Genomic DNA, 19500 nt, shown 5'->3' on the forward strand with positions numbered 1-19500 from the left:
TACATACAGTTATAACTATACACTAATGATTAGGGGTGTGCCAAAACATACATTCATATAAGAATCGTGATTCTCATTTACTACGATTCAGAATCGATTTAAAATGTCCCAAAATCGATAAAAATAAATAAATAAGTAACAGAAATCCATGGGCTGTCTGCCTGCCTCCATTTTGTAGGCAGGACATCCTGGTCATTCAGCAGGCCCTGACCTTGTTGAAAGCAAAGATTTTGACTCATTTTGGTTTTTACCTAGAGTCCTAAAATCTGTTTTATTTTTTTCCCCCCCAAATTCCATTGAAATTTTTCCCATTTTTGTCCCCCCCCCCAATTTCTTCTATGGCGGGGTCCAGTCTCTCCTCTAGTTTCTGTAGGGGTCCTTTCTAGTCTTGCTGTAGCCCAGTCCGTTACTCATCACCAATTAACCAATTAACTTAGACTTGTTCACCGGGAATTGAACTGCAATATTCTTATTGTGGGATGACATCACGAACCACTGCGCCACCATGCTGCTTGGGTCACTACATACATTTACATCAAGTCTAGTTTATTCTTGTCTAGTTATAGGGCCCTATTTACCGAATGCCCGGGAAGACCGAGCTTGACATGAGCTCAGTGTGCAAGGTTTTCAAAATGAGGAACCCATGTTCTATTTATGCTCTATTTATTTATTTTTTTATGAACAGACACTTTTATTTTTTTTAACTTAAGCAATATGTGATATTGCTTTTATGCAACAATTCCATGTGAGCATGGGTAAATGTTTAATACTTAATAAATGTGAAAAAGACACTTTAATATATCCATTTGTCATTCTGTCTTGCAAAGCAGACTGGAGTAGATCATGAGGATCCTTTGCACACCTAGAGTGAAGCAGAAATCATTATGAATCGAATTACGAATCGTTTTGAATCGAATTGCAGCCCCAAAAATTGGAATTGAATCAAAAAGATTCCCACCCCTAATAATGATATAGTGTTTTCCAACAGATTATGTCATGGCAGAATATGTTTATCAATGCACTGAATGGGAGATAAACCTAGAAGACATTCTGCAACCTTCTGTTGCAACAATGTGTGAGGCTGTAATAATCGATATTTCAGCACAATTGGGGCTTGTTTGTGAAAAATTTCCAAGTCATGTATTACATTTAATGTGATAAAGAGACATACAAAAGTATCAATTAAAATCAAAGTAATTTTCATAAATGTGTATAATGTACCATATGTGCGTCAAGGTGTATTTCAAAAAATAAATATTTAAAAACTCAAGTTAAGTGAAAAAGCATCAAGAAAAACTACATTCTCAAGGCAATATGTCTATGAAGATTCTCATTCATCCAGGTCATTGTTCTCTGTCTCAAATTGATTTGTAGGCAACTGGACTTGTATTTGTCTAAGAAGACGTTGAAGACGTTTCGCCTCTTATCCAAGGGGCTTCATCAGTTCATGCGGTCTACTAGTGTGTCCAGTTGCCTACGAATCAATTTGAGACAGAGATTCTAAAGGCAGTTCCTTCATTATTTTAGTTTGAGGGAACACATTGAGAAAAGGAAATAGAGTTCTGGATGCCCCACACTTCCAGGGAGTGGATCCTGAAATATCTCTTGCAGAGTGGAATGCTCTTGAATGTTTCACAGTGCACAGTGTATCCTTCGTTTAGGTTTTCCTGTAGACACAGAGCGTGCCCCCCATCACCACCTAAGAGAACAGCAACATATACACACTGTCAGGTGATATTACTATTGACTTACTGTATTTTCAGAGGACTATCTATTCTATTCTTCTGATACTATGTTGATGGCTGATTTACCAATTATGAGCTGGCTGTCATCAGCTGCTATAAACTTGGCAGCTTCTTGTTCCTTTGGCTGCTTTGGCTCTTTTGGAGTTATGGGTTCCTCTGCTGGGGCAGTGAAAGGGATTGTCAGGAAGCTGGGGTCCTGGGGCGTCCCAGCAGGACAGGTCAGAGTTGCGGTGGCTGTTGTGGAGAAGAAGGGAGAGCCGCCACTACTGGCCTCATTGCTGATGCTAACCTGCTGTGGGGGAGCTCTTCTGGTCATAATATTGATCATAGCCTGCTGATAGCGCTCCATACTGGGCCGAAGCTGAAATAATGATTACATTTACAATCAGTCCGGTTTAAGAAGAATCTCTGGGAATGATAATGAACATATGAAGCTGATACATTAAATTACGGGAATGTGCCCCACCGTAAAAACAAAACATTCCCCTGTTCCAAAATATGTAAGTCCGTCAGTCCCATGCTTTCTTCTTTCTGTCATATCCGTTGACAGGAAGGCACCAAAGACCTGTGAATGGAGAAATTAATTTCATTTCCATACAACGCATAATCATTATTGCTTGTACAACGTTACTAAATTCCAACATTTAATATGTTACCTCTTCATCCACAGTTTTGATCAGCAAAACCATCGGTTCATGTCCCTCCACATGCGAATAGAATCTATATGAGAGAAAATAAAGCATAGCTGTGGGTCGTTTTAAATATTTCATAAACAAAATGTCATTGAACTAACACTAAACCAAGGTCATAAATGAATATTCTATTGAAACGGCCTATTGTATCTTATTAAGAAGAGACTGAAAGCGTGAATAGAAATTTGCATACAACTAGAATTGTGTTGGAGCGATGGCTGATTTCTAAATGAAACATATCTAGGCATGTGTAACAAAACCAAAGACATCTCAGCATGAATTCAGAAATGATCAGTGTGAGACAGGAGGTCATTTTGCACGTAAACAACATTTGCCACCACTCAAGTGGAAGTCACTTGACAATCACACTCAAAGCAAACATGTTTATAGTGAAAACAGACTGCCCTTTTCTTTTGCATAACTGTAGCTGGGAGAGAGTTTTTCACTGCTGTTTTTCACACGGTGTTCAGTAATTATTGATGCTGCTGGCCTTGTTTAATGTTCCCAACATGAACAGACGGAAGTGATATACGCAAAAGATTTTGATAGATGAAGATACTTGAGGTCGCGGTTTCTGCCTGTGGAATAACAGTAGTTCTTAGTGTCATTGATGGTTCCTCAGAGGGATTAGAGTATTGAGCAAAGGTTACTTACGAGGCAAGACTTCTTCCATGCTCAGCTGTGTGATACAGCCTAATGGGACTGAAAAGGGCAAAGCGCTCAGGTATCCAGGCCCAGACGACTCTCATCTCAGTCCCTGTCACAACACTGGAGCTGAAGTTGGTGAAGTTCACTGTTTCAACTGGCTGCCTTTAGCAATGACATATGAAGATGGAATACGAATGAGTTTGAATAATCACAATTACACAATATTAACCAGGATTTTTTCACAAAAAGTCTGAAAGACAGACAGAGACAAACAACCACTCACACTCACATTCAGACCTACCTGTTCTGGTGGATGCTGACACCTTTTTGCATGAGAGAGTCTTTATTAGCATTGAACAAGAGGTTGAGCTCTCGACGTGTTGCCATAGTGATCATAAAGGCCTCCTTCAGAAGTTTCTCCACTGTGCAGTGGCGATCTACATTCTGCACAAATCTTTTCATATCAGTTCTGAAGTCCTCCACATCAGCCACTCGAGACGAGACAGATACTTTGTAGAGGCTGAGTAAAGCCAATGCGACCCTTTAAAAAATTATGAAATAATTTAAGTGTTTCTTAGGAATAATGGTAACGTAATGAGGAATCCATGATTCAGATTTAAGGATTTTGATTGCATGTGAAAATGTGGCAGCAGCATACCTGTACAGAACCTTGTAACCCTCCAGTAGGTAAACATCCAGCACTCTGATTGCATATGTGAATGGAAGATCAGCAAAGATCCACATGATCCAGTCAGAGTAAAACTCAAACAGGTTTTGGTGGGAGCTGGCGATAAGCTTGCGGATACCTCTGCAGCATCTGTTAGCAAGATCTCCAAAAGTCATGCAAGAAGCACGGTAGGTGAGGAAGGTCTGGTCAATGTAACGCTTATCAGGGTCATTGTAGCAGATGAGTTGAGACACACTGTAGAAACACTCAGCTTCATCCTGGCTAAAGTGGATGATGAGGGAGACCAAGGCAGGCAGGATGGGACAAAAGTTCATGTCTGGGAAGTACTTGCCCAGGCAAAGAAGGATCTTTTTAACAGAGTTCATGCCAGCTTCGTTGAGACAGTATCTGTACAAAAAAACATAAAGGAAAGTGAGTGTAAGGACCATAACAATACATTTCCTATTGCTTATGCTCCACTTATTAGGATATTTTTATGTAAAAGTATGCATATCTGATAACTATCACAATCTGGGAATGCAATACAGAAGAACATCCCATCATCTCTCATAATTGAGTGAACACTTAAAACAGCATTGACATTTTTATGGGATCCTTAATCTTGTAATGTAAAGTCATCTCATCTTTGTTGACCATTATCTCACTAGTGACTAATGGTATCTTTCAATACTTTATTTGTATGAAGAAAGGAAATATATTAATAACTTTCTGTAAGCATCATCAAAACATTATCCAAATAGATGTTGGTTTACTGTGTACTGTTAGAATGTGTTGTACTTTTTTTAAATACATATAAATGTACAAGTTGTCACTTGTCAATACACATAAACAAATATGAATCCATTGATATACCTGGGTATTTCTTCTGCCTCCATGTACTCTGGGACAGGTGTGGAACTGATTTTCTCTTCTCCAAGGAGCTTCTTGGTTAGTTCATAGAAGACATCTCTGTCTCGCGTACTAGACTTGCTATAAAAATCAAATCAATTCACATAAATTATTTTAGATATAAATCAAATTATGCTCATCTTTTTGACAGAAAAATACACATTCTTCAGCTTTTACTTTTGTGATTTTGAATATAACTGTCTTAACCTGGAATTGATGCTGTTTATGATGTGATAGTAAGCTTTGGCCCTCAGTGTGTGCGGCATGGCCCAGAATCCTTCTCGGCCCATGGTTTTCAGCTGCTGGTGCTCACTTGCCAGGATCTCCTGGTATCTTTTTGCAGCTTCAGGATCAATCATCTCCCAGTCCACAAACTGTCCATACTTCATGCCCGAGTTAGAGCTAATCTCCCAGTGGTTCAACTCAGAGATAGTCATCATGGATACTGACTTCAGGCTGCCTTTGCTGCCTAAGAAAGACATGCACATGTATCTTAGATCTTAGACTAGATTTGAGCTTAGATTTTCATTCACACTATAAATTGCATACAAATAAAAAAGTCAAATTTTAGGTGTAGAATCTGCAAGTGATTAGGAAAACATTATTTCAGTACCACTTAGTTCTTTTGAAGGTGATTGCTTGTTAAGTTTAGACTTCTTGGAGGTCACTCGAACACCAGTCCCATCACACTTTTTATTTTCCTTTTTGGCCAGTTGCTGCATGAGTAGTGAGCTTGCTCTTTGCCTCAGCGGACTGGACCGGTCAAAGTTTCCCACATCATAGTCTGAGTAAAGCTCTGATGTCTCATAACTGTAAAAGGACCTGGGGAACAGTTGATTTACCATTAATCATGTGTGAAGTAGTTCTGTAACTACATTTAAATCCCTGCGATAGCCCATACATATCCAAGTAAGTAAAGACACAAGTTGTGTGCTGGTTGCAAAATTAATTTGAAAAAAAACCCCAAAAAAAAAACCAAACAACAACAACAACAGCGCAGTGGTTTTTAAGAGGTGAAAGCATACCTGGAGCGAGGTCTCAGATAGGTTTTTTCCATCTGTGTTTGGACACCATAGTTCTTTTGGTCCTCTGGGCTGTAATAGGAGTGTGATCTTTGTCGACTTCTGCTTCCCACCAGAGAGTCCAAGTCTTGGTCAGAGGATGCGTGCAATGAGACAGAATTCATGTTTCCACAGTTGGAAAACTCTGGTGTTCTGGAAACATGAATCATGTTTTTGACTTCAGGAAAATTCAAAATAGTAATGTGCCCCTTGTTATTGACTGAACATTCTGAGGAGGATTGGCGCTTTATATAAGCCTGTGGGCTGTGGCCATGTGAGCCAAGCATTGTTTGTTTGTGGTGATTTCAGACACTGATAGTGCAAAGCTCTCATGAGCTTCCGTTTTTAACGTTCATGCAACATTTTCATTCTGAGAAATAACTCATCAGTTTCTTGATAGTAGTCATGATGCCCCCATTATCAGACCAAAAATACAAGAAAAAAAATTTCCAAATGACATGACAAAAAACAGGCACTTAAGACATGATTTCACCAAGTGCCCTTCAAATCACCCTCCCAACTGCAGTCTATATAACTGTTATCTTTATGTTACATACATGCATCCATTCTTTACAGTGGACTTTACATCTGCTACATCTGCTACATCTTATAATAGAAGCATTCATGGGTCGGAATAAGGTCACTAGGTAGAGGTCGTTAAGCATGTTGTAATTTCTTTGAAATTGCATCAAAATGCCAGATATATTCTATTCCAAGAAATCTTCCAAAGGTTATTATTCTACAAAACAGATATATGTTGTGATCCAAACATGACTGCTGTTTGGTTATGAAACATAAAACCTTGACAAGTCCTTATCTCCTATGTGGGCTTCACACGTAAATCAGGTGAAAAACAAACTCCTCCACAGTCTGAGTGAACAATCGTTATTACTTCGTGTGAATTTCCACAGAAGCTGGGACATGTGCATACGTACTTAAAAACTGCACCATTCGCTTTAAATACAGTTCCCATATTATGACCCTCTGAGAGGGCCATGGAAATTCATTGTTGTTATTGTTATTTTCTGTGCACCCCACTATATTGTTGAGGGACTTTTAGGAAAAATTATATAATAATCATTTGAAAATAGTTTATCTTCCATGCAAATGAACAAAAATGCATTTACCTAAAGAATAGAATATGTAGCTGCATGCAAGTTGAAAAGACTCACTGTAAACATATGGCTTTGTTTTGACTTCTGTTTTTTTCCCTTTTGGTTTAATTTCTGATCATCACTTCATTGCTAATGTAACCTACCCATGCTAATTCAACCGCGACCTGGGCGTCACATGTTCCTCGAAGCCTGCCGTAGTGACGTCACACCCAAATAAGAGGCAGTCTGTTGGTGTTTGCTATCGGATGGTTCAAAATAAGTGGATTTTCGTCTCTTAGACAACTTTTATCATTATGTCGCAGGATTTGTGGTAGGTTATGGAAACACGGGCACTCAATTTAGTGATTAATGCGTACAAATGGCATAACTTACCCTGATAGCTAGATAGCTGGCTAAAAGGGATGCTAGCTCTTCCCCATGTAGACTAACATTAATGTTAGCCACATATAATGACTCCACAATCAAGGAAACAAGGTAATCCAGTTTTTCGTGTTCATGCGTTGCTTTTATATTGAGTCATCTGGCTAAAACGTGTTAAGGAAGATGACAGGGGCATCATATAACATATAAAATGTCACATGATGAATGTAACGCTCGCAACACATTACTGCTGTTTGAGTTGCTCATACAGTGTAGCTCGAGCTTTTGAAGCTGTCAGTCGTCTCCTTCCGCATTTTTTAAATAAATGTGAATGAAAACTTTACTAGCGAGAACAAACGATGAGAGAAATACACTGACTGTGGACAGCTCGTTAGACAAACTAGTGTGCATTTATTTCCTTATATCTGGACAGAATACACAATCATTCGTTAAAATACAAGCAAGTTACCTTTTTGCCGTACAAATGCATCAGTCGTCACAAGTAAAAGCTGGTGAACTTTCTTTTATCACTGTCTCATTCACTGACTTACAGGTTGCAGAACTATGATGCCACTTGCCGCCTCGCACAGGAAATAGCAGAAAACATTCATGAACGGAACAGACAGCAAAGAACAGGTGGAAACCCTGCAAAGGTAAACTCTTACATTCATAAATGGATTGTTCTTTTTCTCAAGTTGCCAGTTGCCTTCAATGTCCTCTGCCATTTCAGATCAACATGACATTACGGGCATCACTGCAGAAACTGAAACAAAGTATCTCACAGCTCAAAGAGGGCCTGTTGCGAGCTTCATCTCGGCGCATGTATCCTTTATTCTAATTATGTATTAAGCAGAGGAAGTCAGGAGACCAAGATGGGATGAAGGTTTCATTTGCCTGCAAGAGTTGTTGGCTTCCTATAGAGGGCACCAGAGTGTTTTTGATAAAGTGCAGAAGTGTTTGCCTTTAGAAAGTACCATTGACCTTTTGCTCGACCTTAATATGCTGTCATCAGAATGCAGTCGGAAGCTGACAGAAGGCAGAATCTCATTGATGACTTGCTAACCAGAGAGAAGCAGCTCAATGCCACATTCAAGGGAGACATCACAGAACCAGAGCCTTCCAGGTATATAAAGTATTAAGAGATTATTTTTACTCCAAATGAGAGGGAAAATATAGAAATCCAACTCTATGTTACCATTTTCCACTGCTATAGGAGGGATCAAATAAGATTTGCTTTTTGACAGTTAGACCATTAGATCTTAATTTCAATGGTTGTTTTAAACCTAAACATTTTTATCAATGAATGCACTTGAATTCATTCTTGTCTTTGTCATTGTGACTCCTGTAGCTGTAGATGAATTCACAGAAATCACAGACCAATGCTCATTAACAAATATGAACTTTTTGAACATTAGTCTGCCTTCAATCTGTCTTTTACTGTCGAACAATATAAGATGGGTGAAACCGAGCATCCTGCTCAGAGCACACCACCTTTCATTTTGAAATTTTTCTCTCAGACATGTTTATTTTAAATAAATCAAATCCAGCACTGCTTGACAAATTGAAAGTAATGATCGTTATTGTCTCTGTCCTTGACCAGATGGGTCATAAGCTCAATTGGTTTTGCTATTTTGACAAAGTGATTAACTCCATGGCTCATTCTCTATCATTAGGAGAATTGCTTGCTTTGCACTTGCTTGCTTTGATCAAATATTTGGCATGTCCTGAAATGGACAAATACAAGTGTGTGTGCATGTGTGTGTCTGGATGTATGTGATGGAAGGAGTGATTTCAGTTTATAACTCTTGACCGAGCATTGATTGTAATTCCTCTGGAGCTAATCAGGGGGTTGGATGCTACAACTTATATCCTTTTCATGATTTAATATTTTGTCAGTGAAGAACTTTGGCAGCAGGCAGTCATTACTTTGTATAAATTTTGACCTCGTATGGGCAAGATGTCATTTGTATGGACAGGAGGAGAAAATGATGAGGTGTTGTGAACTTCATCTGGTATCTTTTTATAAATGGATGTTTTATTGTTTTCATAACGCAAAGTCATAAACATTTATAGAAAAAGCCAATATGTGTTTTTCTGAGGAATAAGTGAAATGACAGTAAACCAAGTTTTACAGTTTAGAGGACCAGTTTTACAATTTTTCTGATATCTTTCACAAGCTTGTGTTTTGGGATTGATCCGTGCTTCGCACAGGCTTTGTCCTTTTTAAAAACCTACACACACAATTGCATGAAAGGCATTATAAAAATATCGCTCAAATGATTTTTGCTGATAAATTAAATTGGGAAACTGTGATTGTATGGTTTTTAGTTTGCTCATTGTGACCTAAATTTAATAGTGATATGTGCTGAGTAATTTGGATTTGTGGGTGCAACCCATTCCCACTGTGTGGTCTCTGTGGATGGACAGGGGCGGGCTGACTACGCTTGAATAATCCAAGCTGTTTTTTTCCCCCTCCTTGAACTGAAGAAAAGAGATTGAGATTGCAAAAATGACTTTAATCTATCTTGGAAACATTACATTCAAAGCATCTCCATTTCAGACTAAGTGAAAGAAAGACATGGCGCCAAGGTTTGAAGGCTCAGTTCACCATGTCACCTCTCCAGTCCACCTTTCCTTTGTGTTTGATTGCACTGGAAATAGTTGTAATTAGTTAAATCTTGCCTGTCCAAGTCACTCAGTCAGGAACTGGGTGCTCAAGCCAAGAGATTGTTGCTGCCAAAAGATGTGCCTGACTGATTTTGGTGCTCCCCACCGGCTGGTTAATTGGATCTTCACACACTGGGCACTTGCATGGAGGAAGTTGAAGGGTGGGTTAGGGTTAGGCATATAGCGTCATAGTAATCAAACATGTCAGAGAGATTACACTGAACACCTTGTTTCACCTACTTGTCTGAGTTCTTCAGGCATAGTGAATGGCCTCAGTGCTTTACTGACCACTATATATATATATATATATATATATATATATATATATATATATATAGAGAGAGAGAGAGAAGTGGTCAGTATGTTTCAATTGTGTTTCAATATATAACTGAAAAGCTTGAGAACCAGCAGACAACTTGCTATTAGCAGATATAGTTAAATCCAGCCTCACACAGCAACCTTGAACATTCATTATAATACAACCACAGAGAGTTTTGAAACACAGCTTAAAGCTATTAGCGCTAGAATAGTTTGCAAGCCACACAGTGGTGTTTAGTACTGCAGTGAGTTCTCTGGTCTGCCACTTTGTCAGAGAAAGGCCTCCCCAGCAGTCCACAATCCTGTGACAGATTAACATGTGCTGTTTACACACAGTACAAACTGATTTGGTATTTTCAATCATTCTAAAAAACTTAAAAAGCCACCATGCGCAAAGAAATACTTTTCCTCTTTGATGTGAAGTGTTTTGTTGTCAGAAATGTTCTAAAGAGTACAGTATTGAAAAATGGAACATGCTCTGTACAGATGTCTTTGCGAGAGAGTTATGAGAGTCAGAAGAGTTATACAAATGTGCCTACACCCCTATCCTAACCAGGCATACTGACTGTGTTTACTTATCTAGCAAATGTCACTAATACATGATGAATGTTTGAAAATTGTGAGCTAGAATGGTGATTGACAGACAGAATTAGTATTTTTGAAATTTAATACATGATTGGTCTTGGATGCTTTAAGAGCTCTGCTCTCTTGGTAGCATTTTCATGGTCTACACACCAACTTGAAGTTTTTGTGAGAACCCTCTTATTTAACTGAAAAAACTTGAAATGTTATGTGAGATGTTTTAGAAAGTATTGTTATGATGATGTTTAATAGGTCGACATTGATGGCTGGTGGAGCAGGAGTGAGTGGAGGTGTTGTGGCCAACCCCTGGCTGATTAACGAATCAGAGGAGACCAGAGGGCTGACATTTGGGGAGATCAAACAGCAGCAACAACGAATAATTGAAGGTGATTACACATGGCTGATTAACATCCAAGATTGATTATACTTCCAGATAAAAGCTTGTCTGTTCCATTACATGATTGTACATACATGTTTTCAAGCATGTTGCTTTATTTCTTTTCATAAATTCTCATCAAGACCATATATTGGGGAGACACACCCATCCATATTTTTGACATTATTCTGGTTCACTGGGAAAAAAATTTAAACTCATAATTCAACTTCATGTTGTGTGTTAACAGTATACTTTATTTTTGTCTATAGCACAAATAAATGCATTTCTAGTCAGAAATCATAAAGTAATCTAAGTTGGTACATGAGGAAAAGCCACAACTGATACAGGAAAGATTATTCTACACTGGATATGTGCTGAACTGTTTTGGCCACACTGCTCCATGCAAACAACAAAAAAGTGATAATTTTGAAGACATTGGACACCATTGCCTGCTTTTTCCTGTTTCCTGATTCTGACATGACTTGAAAACACAGACGTTAGTTCACCTGACTCCATGTGACACTTCATTGCTATGTCTCCATTACGACTCTGGTTATTGTGGACTTGGGATCAGAGATTCCTGTTAAGACAGTGAAACCAAACCACACGGAGGTTTCTAGTCTCTGTGGGATTTCTGGTGGAGTTGGGTAATGGTGAATGCTTGCACTTGCGGCCATAAAAAATTCCTGTGGTAGTGAGTGTGTTAAACTTAGAAACCTACAGAGGCCAAATCTTTTCTTTTTACTTTCTTTTCTTCTTCTTTTTTCTTCTGCTCTCCTCTTCCCTCCCCTCCCCTCTCCACCATCTTCACTGTTTTTCTTCTCACACTGTTATAATAACAAGAGTAAGCCTGAGTGGGGCAAAGCACTGAATGACTCACATATGGCACTGTGAGCTCAACTGGACCCCAGCAGTCTCTCAGTCTTACATGCCAAATTGGTACCTCATTACATTATCAATAGTGTATACTGTAATTTCTCCTTTCTTACAGTAGACTTTTTAGAAATGGGTTGCAACATTTGTTTCTTGTACCTCATTACACCACAAATAGATTCTTGTCCATGTAAATCTTCAGATTGTCAAAATCTTCCTTCAATATGCTTCTCTGTCTCCTGTCTTTCTCTATGGCTAATAATTGAAAATGTTTTTCCTTTCTATTGACAGCCCAGGATGCAGGCTTGGATGCACTAGCAGCTGTCATCAGCCGACAGAAGATAATGGGTCAGGAAATTGGAAATGAGCTGGATGAACAGAATGGTAAAGTTTAATGTGCATGGGCGTCTGTACATATTCGTCAAAAGAATTCCAGACATATTACACACTGCTGTGTGAAAGCAATCAGACATACTTGTTCTGCAATGGAACGACTCGCCTCATGTAACTTGCTGGACGGTGATACTCTCTCCCACCACCTCAACACTGACATAGTTAGCAGTGAGCGCACCCACATGCAGCAGAATATGACCTCACCTTAATCTCATGACCATGTCTGTCTTATTATCATTTGTGATATGTCAAGATGAAGTGGCCTCTCTCTTTATGCTACTAAAATGCACTAAAACTGTAATAGTTTCATACTCTTGAAACAGATCTGCTCAGAGCTAATGGTGGTTTTGAGTTATTTATGGCTAAATGCTGCATTAGTCTATTAATAGGTTCCATCACAGGTAGAATGTGTATACAGAGTGGACAGGATCAGTGCTCAGGTGCTGTGCTCAAATTGCTGCTACTTGAGACATTAGACTTTCGTACAACCATCTGCCAACCATTGAACAATTACATCCTTTAATGCATTGCTCTCAGAAGAGCATAGTAATGAATATGCTTCGGCCTGAGAGTCTTACTTTACAGCTGTTACTTCACAGTTTAATCATGTATTTAATTAATTGCGAGTGGTACACATAATGTTTCGCCTTTTCATCTGACAAAAAGACATTGAAATACTTAGGAAACCCCAGGATGATAAAAGTAATAATGAAGAAGTGCACCTGATTGATAAGGTACTGTGTCTTTGTCAAAGACACTTTAGCAGGAGTGGGTACACTTTAGCCTTGATGTATCTATCTCCTTGACAAGCAAACCTAGACTTGTAGATGACAGTTCAGTGCTTCAGTAATCAGTGAGCCATTTAAATTTGCTATTCTGGGCTCAACAGTTAAAGAGGAACAGAGGTATTGTTAGAATTTATTAACAAAACTGTGATCATTTTTGGATATAATATTCTTAATACTTTAGGATTGTCTGATTGACTAGGTGCCCTCATCTGTATTAGTGTCTTGCACCAGTTATTGTCTTCCAGTTGGAAGGAAAAGATGGTGATGTACTACCCTGTAATATCCTGTTTGAGCAGCCGTACTAAGACACGCCCAGAGGTGTAACTGAGTGATCTCGGCTTGCAAGCAAATGACCCTTCCCTCTGCCGGGAGAGAACGGCAGATGTTTGGCTGATTTTGGGCGACATCGATGGGAGAAGGGAAGAGAAAGAAAGGAAAGCTGATTGTTTTAGCCCGCTGTCCTGTTACCATATTGAACTAGAGACGGATCATTGCTTTAATGTCTGGCGTGTTCTTCGTCATGTTTTTTCAGCTTGATGTCAGTGTTTCCAACACTATGAACTTGAGTGGGTGATGGAGAGCCATTTGAGCAAGTTAGACCAGCATTACTGCAAATAAGAAGCAGGCAAATGATTTTGGCCCTGGAAAAAAATCAACTGTCTATACGCCGATGTTTAGACCACACATGACTCGCGCGTACATGCGATAGGAACGCAGCTCTTTCTTTCAGTAATGGTCCAAAATATCTATGCCACCTGTTGATATTGAAATTGAGTCCATGTGTAGAAAACCAAACCGTGCAAATTTCTAGAGGCCTGAACACAGTTTGTCTCCCAAGCATATCTTGGTGTAGTAACCAATGAGATAATGCTGTCATTATATACAGTGGCATGAAAAATTTGGGGTGAATCTCTGCTACGATGAACATAGTTAAAGGCACATACCACAGTGGTAAAAATTATTTGAGCAGACAATAACCACTTTGACTTCCAGCTGTAGTCCAATTACTACATGTTGCTTCCTCAACTCTCATTCCCATGTGTCCTGTCAATCACCCCTTTCACAATCTAATGTAAACCCCCCCCCCCCCCCCCCCAAAAAAAAAAAAAAAAAAAAAAAACATTGAAAAAATACAATTTTATATCAATCTTTTATGAAAACATGACCACCCTGCATGGTCAGTATTTCATAACATCAACTTTGGCAAATATTACGTGAACACTCACTTTCTTTTTATGGAATTTTTAAATGTCGAAATGACAGGGCAAAAAGTAAGAGGATAGCTTCATGTTTTCAGAGACACAGGAAAAATAGATTGAAGTTATAAAGCAAGGAAAAGACAGGTCTCATGTTGATGTTGGTGTGTAACCTTGGAGTCTGACTGTCTTTCCATCTTGTAAGGTTCCTTTTCCCCCTGATCACTGTACTGTAGCAATGTTTTCCTATAAATATTTTAAGCTCTTTGTAGTTGGGCTGCTTAAATCTAGCTCATGACCCAAGCGCAGTGGAGGTTGTAGTCATTTCCTTTTCGGGAAGCAATTCCGACTGAGGTCAGCAAGGAAGATGACCCTTTTCAGAGGTTTAGAGACGAACCCAAAGCACTTGTTACTCCCCCTTCAATCTTAACTGGATCAAAATAGGCTGAGATGTCGAAGTGAGGCAGCGGTCCTATTACCTCAATTTCAGTTGCTGCCTTACAGCACATAACATTAATGTATTGCTCCATGAAGATTATTCCCATTTTGCTTGCCAGTCCCAACAAAAAGAGAAATTCAATCATGATTGGTAGTACATTAATTATAGTTAGATGATGTGCTGTTATTAGATTTTTTTTAGAATTCCTGCATCATGTTACCAAAGATTAATTTATTTTCATTGCCACAATAAAAGTTACCAAAAATAGTGTAGTGCATACAAACTGGAATGACTTGCATTAGCAGTTCTCCCTTTCCACGAAGAAAGATCAACATTAATTCCTCTTTATTAGTATTAATATTTCTTATATTGTGGCTTGGAACATGACATCAGATTATGTCAGCATCTTGCACTTATAAGTGACAGACAGTGGCTAGCTTGTTAAAATTACTTTTTTTTTTTTTTTTCTTTTTTGAAAGGGGCAGCCAGAGTTGAGGCTGTATGATTTGCTACGATTTAGGTGGGCTTCCTCTGAATTGGATTTGATTGGTGGTGAAAGACTGCAGCTATGACATTTCCCATGTATTTTGGTGTTGGTTGTTGTATATTATGTATACACAGTAGGCATGAACCATGCGATATAGACGGACAGATAGAGAGTCACAATAATGTGAAATGTAGCACAAAGCAGTTTTCAGGTATATTGGTATGTCTAATGTGCAAAGATCAGCCAACTAATTGGCAAAACATTGAATTTTACATGAAATCTACTCAGTGCTATTTGTTTCCACACCCAAACCTAATTTTAATTGACCTTTGACAGCTCTAGCAGATGTGCTCTCATATTAACTCTTATATCCACTGCATGCTTATGTTCAAAACCTTAATTTTCCTCTCTTTGATTAAAATTAGCTTGCCTAAAATGTGTAGAGGACTGCATTTCAATACAAAATTCATTTGGACTGAAAAAAAAAATTGAATGGATCAAAAAGATATTTATTGCCAGGCAATCTGACCACATGTGCACTCTGGTTTTGTCTGAAGATAAGAAGAAAAAGGGTATTTCTTTCTTGCATGACATTTTACTAGCTCATTCCAGGTTGAATCTTAGATTGTATAATACCATAAATGGATAAAACGGTGTAAATACCCAACAAAATATAAACATAATTTTTCATTGTACAATTACTGTCCTCTTTGAAATTCTGTCATATAAATCCTGAAATGTGGAATATTGATTACAGAAAAAGTCTGGGAATATATGGAGGTATGGAATTCTGCTGTTCGTACATAAATGAGAGAACCTATCATATATACACTACAGTGTTCATTCAGTTTGTTACTGCTTTGGCAGTACAGCTGTGTGTGTGTGTTTCCACCCAAAATATTTCATTTCTCCCATTCCAGTGAACATTTCCTTGGATTTAAGGGTGAACAGATTAGAATTTGGTGGTCAAAGGTTAAAGTCACTGTGATCCAAACAGTCAATGGAAACCTCACAGTGGCATCATAATGTGAAAACACTTCTGGCCAGTATTCAACAACATAACTCAGGAACAGAAGGGGAGATTGCGACCATAAATCTTAGGTTTTGACAAGTTGTTGGAGGCATACAACTTTGAAGCGACAAGTCTGTTTTCCATTATTGTACACCTTTCAGTTGAGGATTTAGATGTCAGTCATGCATCCTTTAATGTAAGATGTATTAACGTATGTATTGGTAATGGGAGTGTTTTTGAAGCATTTCATTACCCAGTCTAATTATTGTGAAAAAGACGAATGTGTTAGTTGCCAAGTGGTTTGCAGCTGCTGAAAAAACAGAGTAAGCTTTGCTTCTATGATGGACTTCATTTCTGGCTAGTAATTAGATTCTGCATCAGCAGAGACCAAGTTTTAGCAGCGCTAATGACCTTCAAATAAACAACACAATGAGAGCAAAAAGACACTCACTGCTGCAGCACCGTGACATCAGTGGTTAAGACAGAGTCCAGGCCTCTGCTTGTTTCAGTTTTTAGAAACTGGTCAGTGAGCAAATAAACCACGCTAATGATGACACTTGGAAGAAAATCAGTGGGGTCGAATTGTAGGTTGATTTATTGTTTATTTGATACACCTCATTTGAAAATGGGTCTGATAGTACTGAGTAGCGTTTTCCAGAGTCGTCATGTGATGTTCAAAATAGCGCTGTTGTCAGAAGAATTATAGGGCATCATCATCATGTGACCACCAGATTTGGCTGACTGGTGTTTGACTCCGTGAATTATTGACTATTGTTTTTAACTATAACAGACAGCATTGGAACGTTACACTATAATGTTCCTTGGTTTCTTTGAAGAAATTGTGACCAAAGATGAAAGAACATGAGAGTGATGGAAAGCCACACTATAATGTTCTTTGGACAAAATCACAACTTTTGGCTGCTTTTGAAATGCAAAGTAGAATAACTATAAGGTAGCATTTTACCTTAATCCTACCGTGTAGATAGCCATACCAAATATTTTCACCTTTCAGTCTAAGTAGAGCTAAGTATTATTTCCATCGTCTTTTGATTCGGCCTGTTCCTAATCACTGATGTGAATGTTATAAAAACAGTTCAAGTAGCACCATGGGAACAACTGATTGAGTGCCTATTCGTGACTATGATGCCATTCACGGCAGTGCAACCGGAAAACTTTTCAAAGATGATGATCTCAATTATTCAGTTGTTTTGTATTCGCAGTGTGATGGAATCACATGGTGGGGTTTTGGTGTTCCAATTCAGACGGAACACCAAAATGCATCAATATTCATCAGGCAGAACTCCTGTACCAAGTGTCCTAACCAGGGTACAATCAATCAGTCCTTGTTTGCTTATTTCTCTATCTTCCCGTCTCAGTATCCATCTTTGTCTAAGCTCTGTCAGAGTTGCAATGATAGAGTCATGGAGAAGAGGGGGCTAACAACGACAAAAGGGATTTGGGTCGCATCAACCACTGCCAAGTCATAAACAGGTTTAGGAGCAGTACGGACATTTTTGGGACACTGAAGAATAACATCTACTGGCATTTCATCAATCAAATTGTCTTTTGTTTCCATCAGTGAATTGATGCTCCTCTCCTCGCTCAAGATGAAGAAAGATGGCATTAGATGTTGGTTTTCTTTGCGGTTGTGAAATTGAACCAGTTGTACCTTCCTAATGCAGTTCTTTTATGTCTTTTTCTGGTGTTACATGTCTTACGTGGTCAGAAATATTTGGTCATGTTAATGACATAATAATCAGATGCTGATCTGAATGTAAGCTTCGGGAGTCGTTTGTGATTGACTTCCTGAGAAATCCCTAAACAGAAAGTTGTCACAATGTTTCCTTCTATTGTACACTCACTTTTTATAAAAAAAAAAAAAAAAAAAATCAGATATTTTTTATCTGTATCTGATATAAATATCATGTTTGCTTGGGAAACGATCAAGGTTTATAAGATTACTCACTCAAAAACATAATAATAAGCAATATGTATATATATATAGGGCTTGAATCTATATTATTTGTCCTCTGTGAAATATATTTGTATTTGATATTTCACACTGGACTATTTAACAGATAAGTCAGTAAGAAAAATAAGATGAATTCACTCTTTCTTTTATTCTATTCTTAGTTAACACTTTTAGTAAATACACATAGAGGGCTTTTGTCCAGTGAGGTTTTTGTGGATCATTATTTCTGCTCTACAAGTTGTCGTCTTTGTTGCCAGATCACAGCTTTGATTTATCACGATCCATCTGGAACAAATGTGTGCCGGTGACAGTTGTTAGCAGGAGAGGCCCCACATAAAAAAGCCAGTGGCAGAAATTCTCAAGGTAGTTTAGAGAAGTGGTGTGTGGCAGTGGTAGAGATAAATGACAGCAGAGACACGCTGTATGACTTTTTGGCTTGATTTAGGACTGTCAGTTGTCAATGCTATAGTAAAATAAAAGTTTGATAAATGGTCTGTTCCATACTCCTGTGAAGTATACTCAGTCCTAAATCATAGCAGGAAATTTCACTGGCACCCTCAGTTATTTATATGATGATATAATATAAATAGTGGGAATGGATATGAAAGAATCAATATTTTTTATCTGTGGCCAAAGACATTCCATGCCATACTATTGATACAAAGTCTAATTGTCATAAAAAACCAAAATGAAAACCTTTGCAGCTATGTGTCTAAATGGGAAGCATATTTTAGTAAGCTATTTGCATCTATTTCTTCTTTATTGAATTACTTATTTTGCAGCACGGATACCCAGACATCCATATTGAGATCTGAAGTTCAAAGTGTTATGAGAATTAAAGCAAACCGTTGTTGACATAGCCAGCATTTGCTGAGCTGCATTACAATGTTGTCCATGTCGTTTGGAATAATGCAACAAGCTTTATCACAATTTTATGGATACTGGTGACTCATTTCTGGACATTTTTGTCTCTTCAAATGTAAGTGATATAGTACATGATGAACGACAACGTAATTCCAAGAAAGCAATTTACAGTTTGGTAATTTGCAACCATAATTTTTCAGCAAATATATTTCACGAATAATAGCAGTAATCTCATCTGATGATTTTAAGTGTCAAAATGCCTTTGGCATCTAATTTTCAAGGCATAAAATTTTTTTCTACCGAGAAGTAATAAACAATTTGATAGAAATAGACTGT

At 38.2% G+C, this 19500-nt stretch overlaps 2 protein-coding genes across 3 annotated transcripts in view; one reads left to right on the plus strand and one right to left on the minus strand.

The window, feature by feature from the left end:
* Window positions 1-646: 646 nt before the first annotated feature.
* Window positions 647-5932, minus strand: LOC115049993 (TBC1 domain family member 24-like). Its single transcript, XM_029512678.1, has 11 exons — window positions 5687-5932; window positions 5275-5483; window positions 4869-5130; window positions 4626-4742; window positions 3744-4160; window positions 3387-3626; window positions 3092-3247; window positions 2402-2465; window positions 2212-2310; window positions 1812-2106; window positions 647-1699 (listed from the first exon to the last, which is right to left on the minus strand). The coding sequence occupies exons 1-11, from the start codon at window positions 5890-5892 to the stop codon at window positions 1524-1526; spliced, it is 2241 nt and encodes a 746-aa protein (XP_029368538.1). The 5' UTR covers window positions 5893-5932; the 3' UTR covers window positions 647-1523.
* A 1096-nt stretch (window positions 5933-7028) lies between these two features.
* stx8 (syntaxin 8) overlaps window positions 7029-19500 on the plus strand; it is a 33585-nt gene continuing 21113 nt past the window's right edge. The window contains exons 1-6 of one of the 2 annotated variants that reach the window (XM_029502734.1): window positions 7029-7147; window positions 7751-7850; window positions 7928-8019; window positions 8210-8320; window positions 11017-11150; window positions 12305-12397. In XM_029502734.1, the coding sequence (XP_029358594.1) occupies window positions 7131-7147; window positions 7751-7850; window positions 7928-8019; window positions 8210-8320; window positions 11017-11150; window positions 12305-12397 (547 nt within the window). In that variant the 5' untranslated portion in view covers window positions 7029-7130. Of the gene's footprint in view, window positions 7148-7175; window positions 7312-7750; window positions 7851-7927; window positions 8020-8209; window positions 8321-11016; window positions 11151-12304; window positions 12398-19500 lie in introns of those variants that run through there. The other variant, XM_029502726.1, reaches the window with a different exon arrangement.

The sequence above is a fragment of the Echeneis naucrates genome, chromosome 1 (genome assembly GCF_900963305.1).
Source record: "Echeneis naucrates chromosome 1, fEcheNa1.1, whole genome shotgun sequence".
In the NCBI taxonomy this organism is placed as follows: Eukaryota; Metazoa; Chordata; class Actinopteri; order Carangiformes; family Echeneidae; genus Echeneis; species Echeneis naucrates.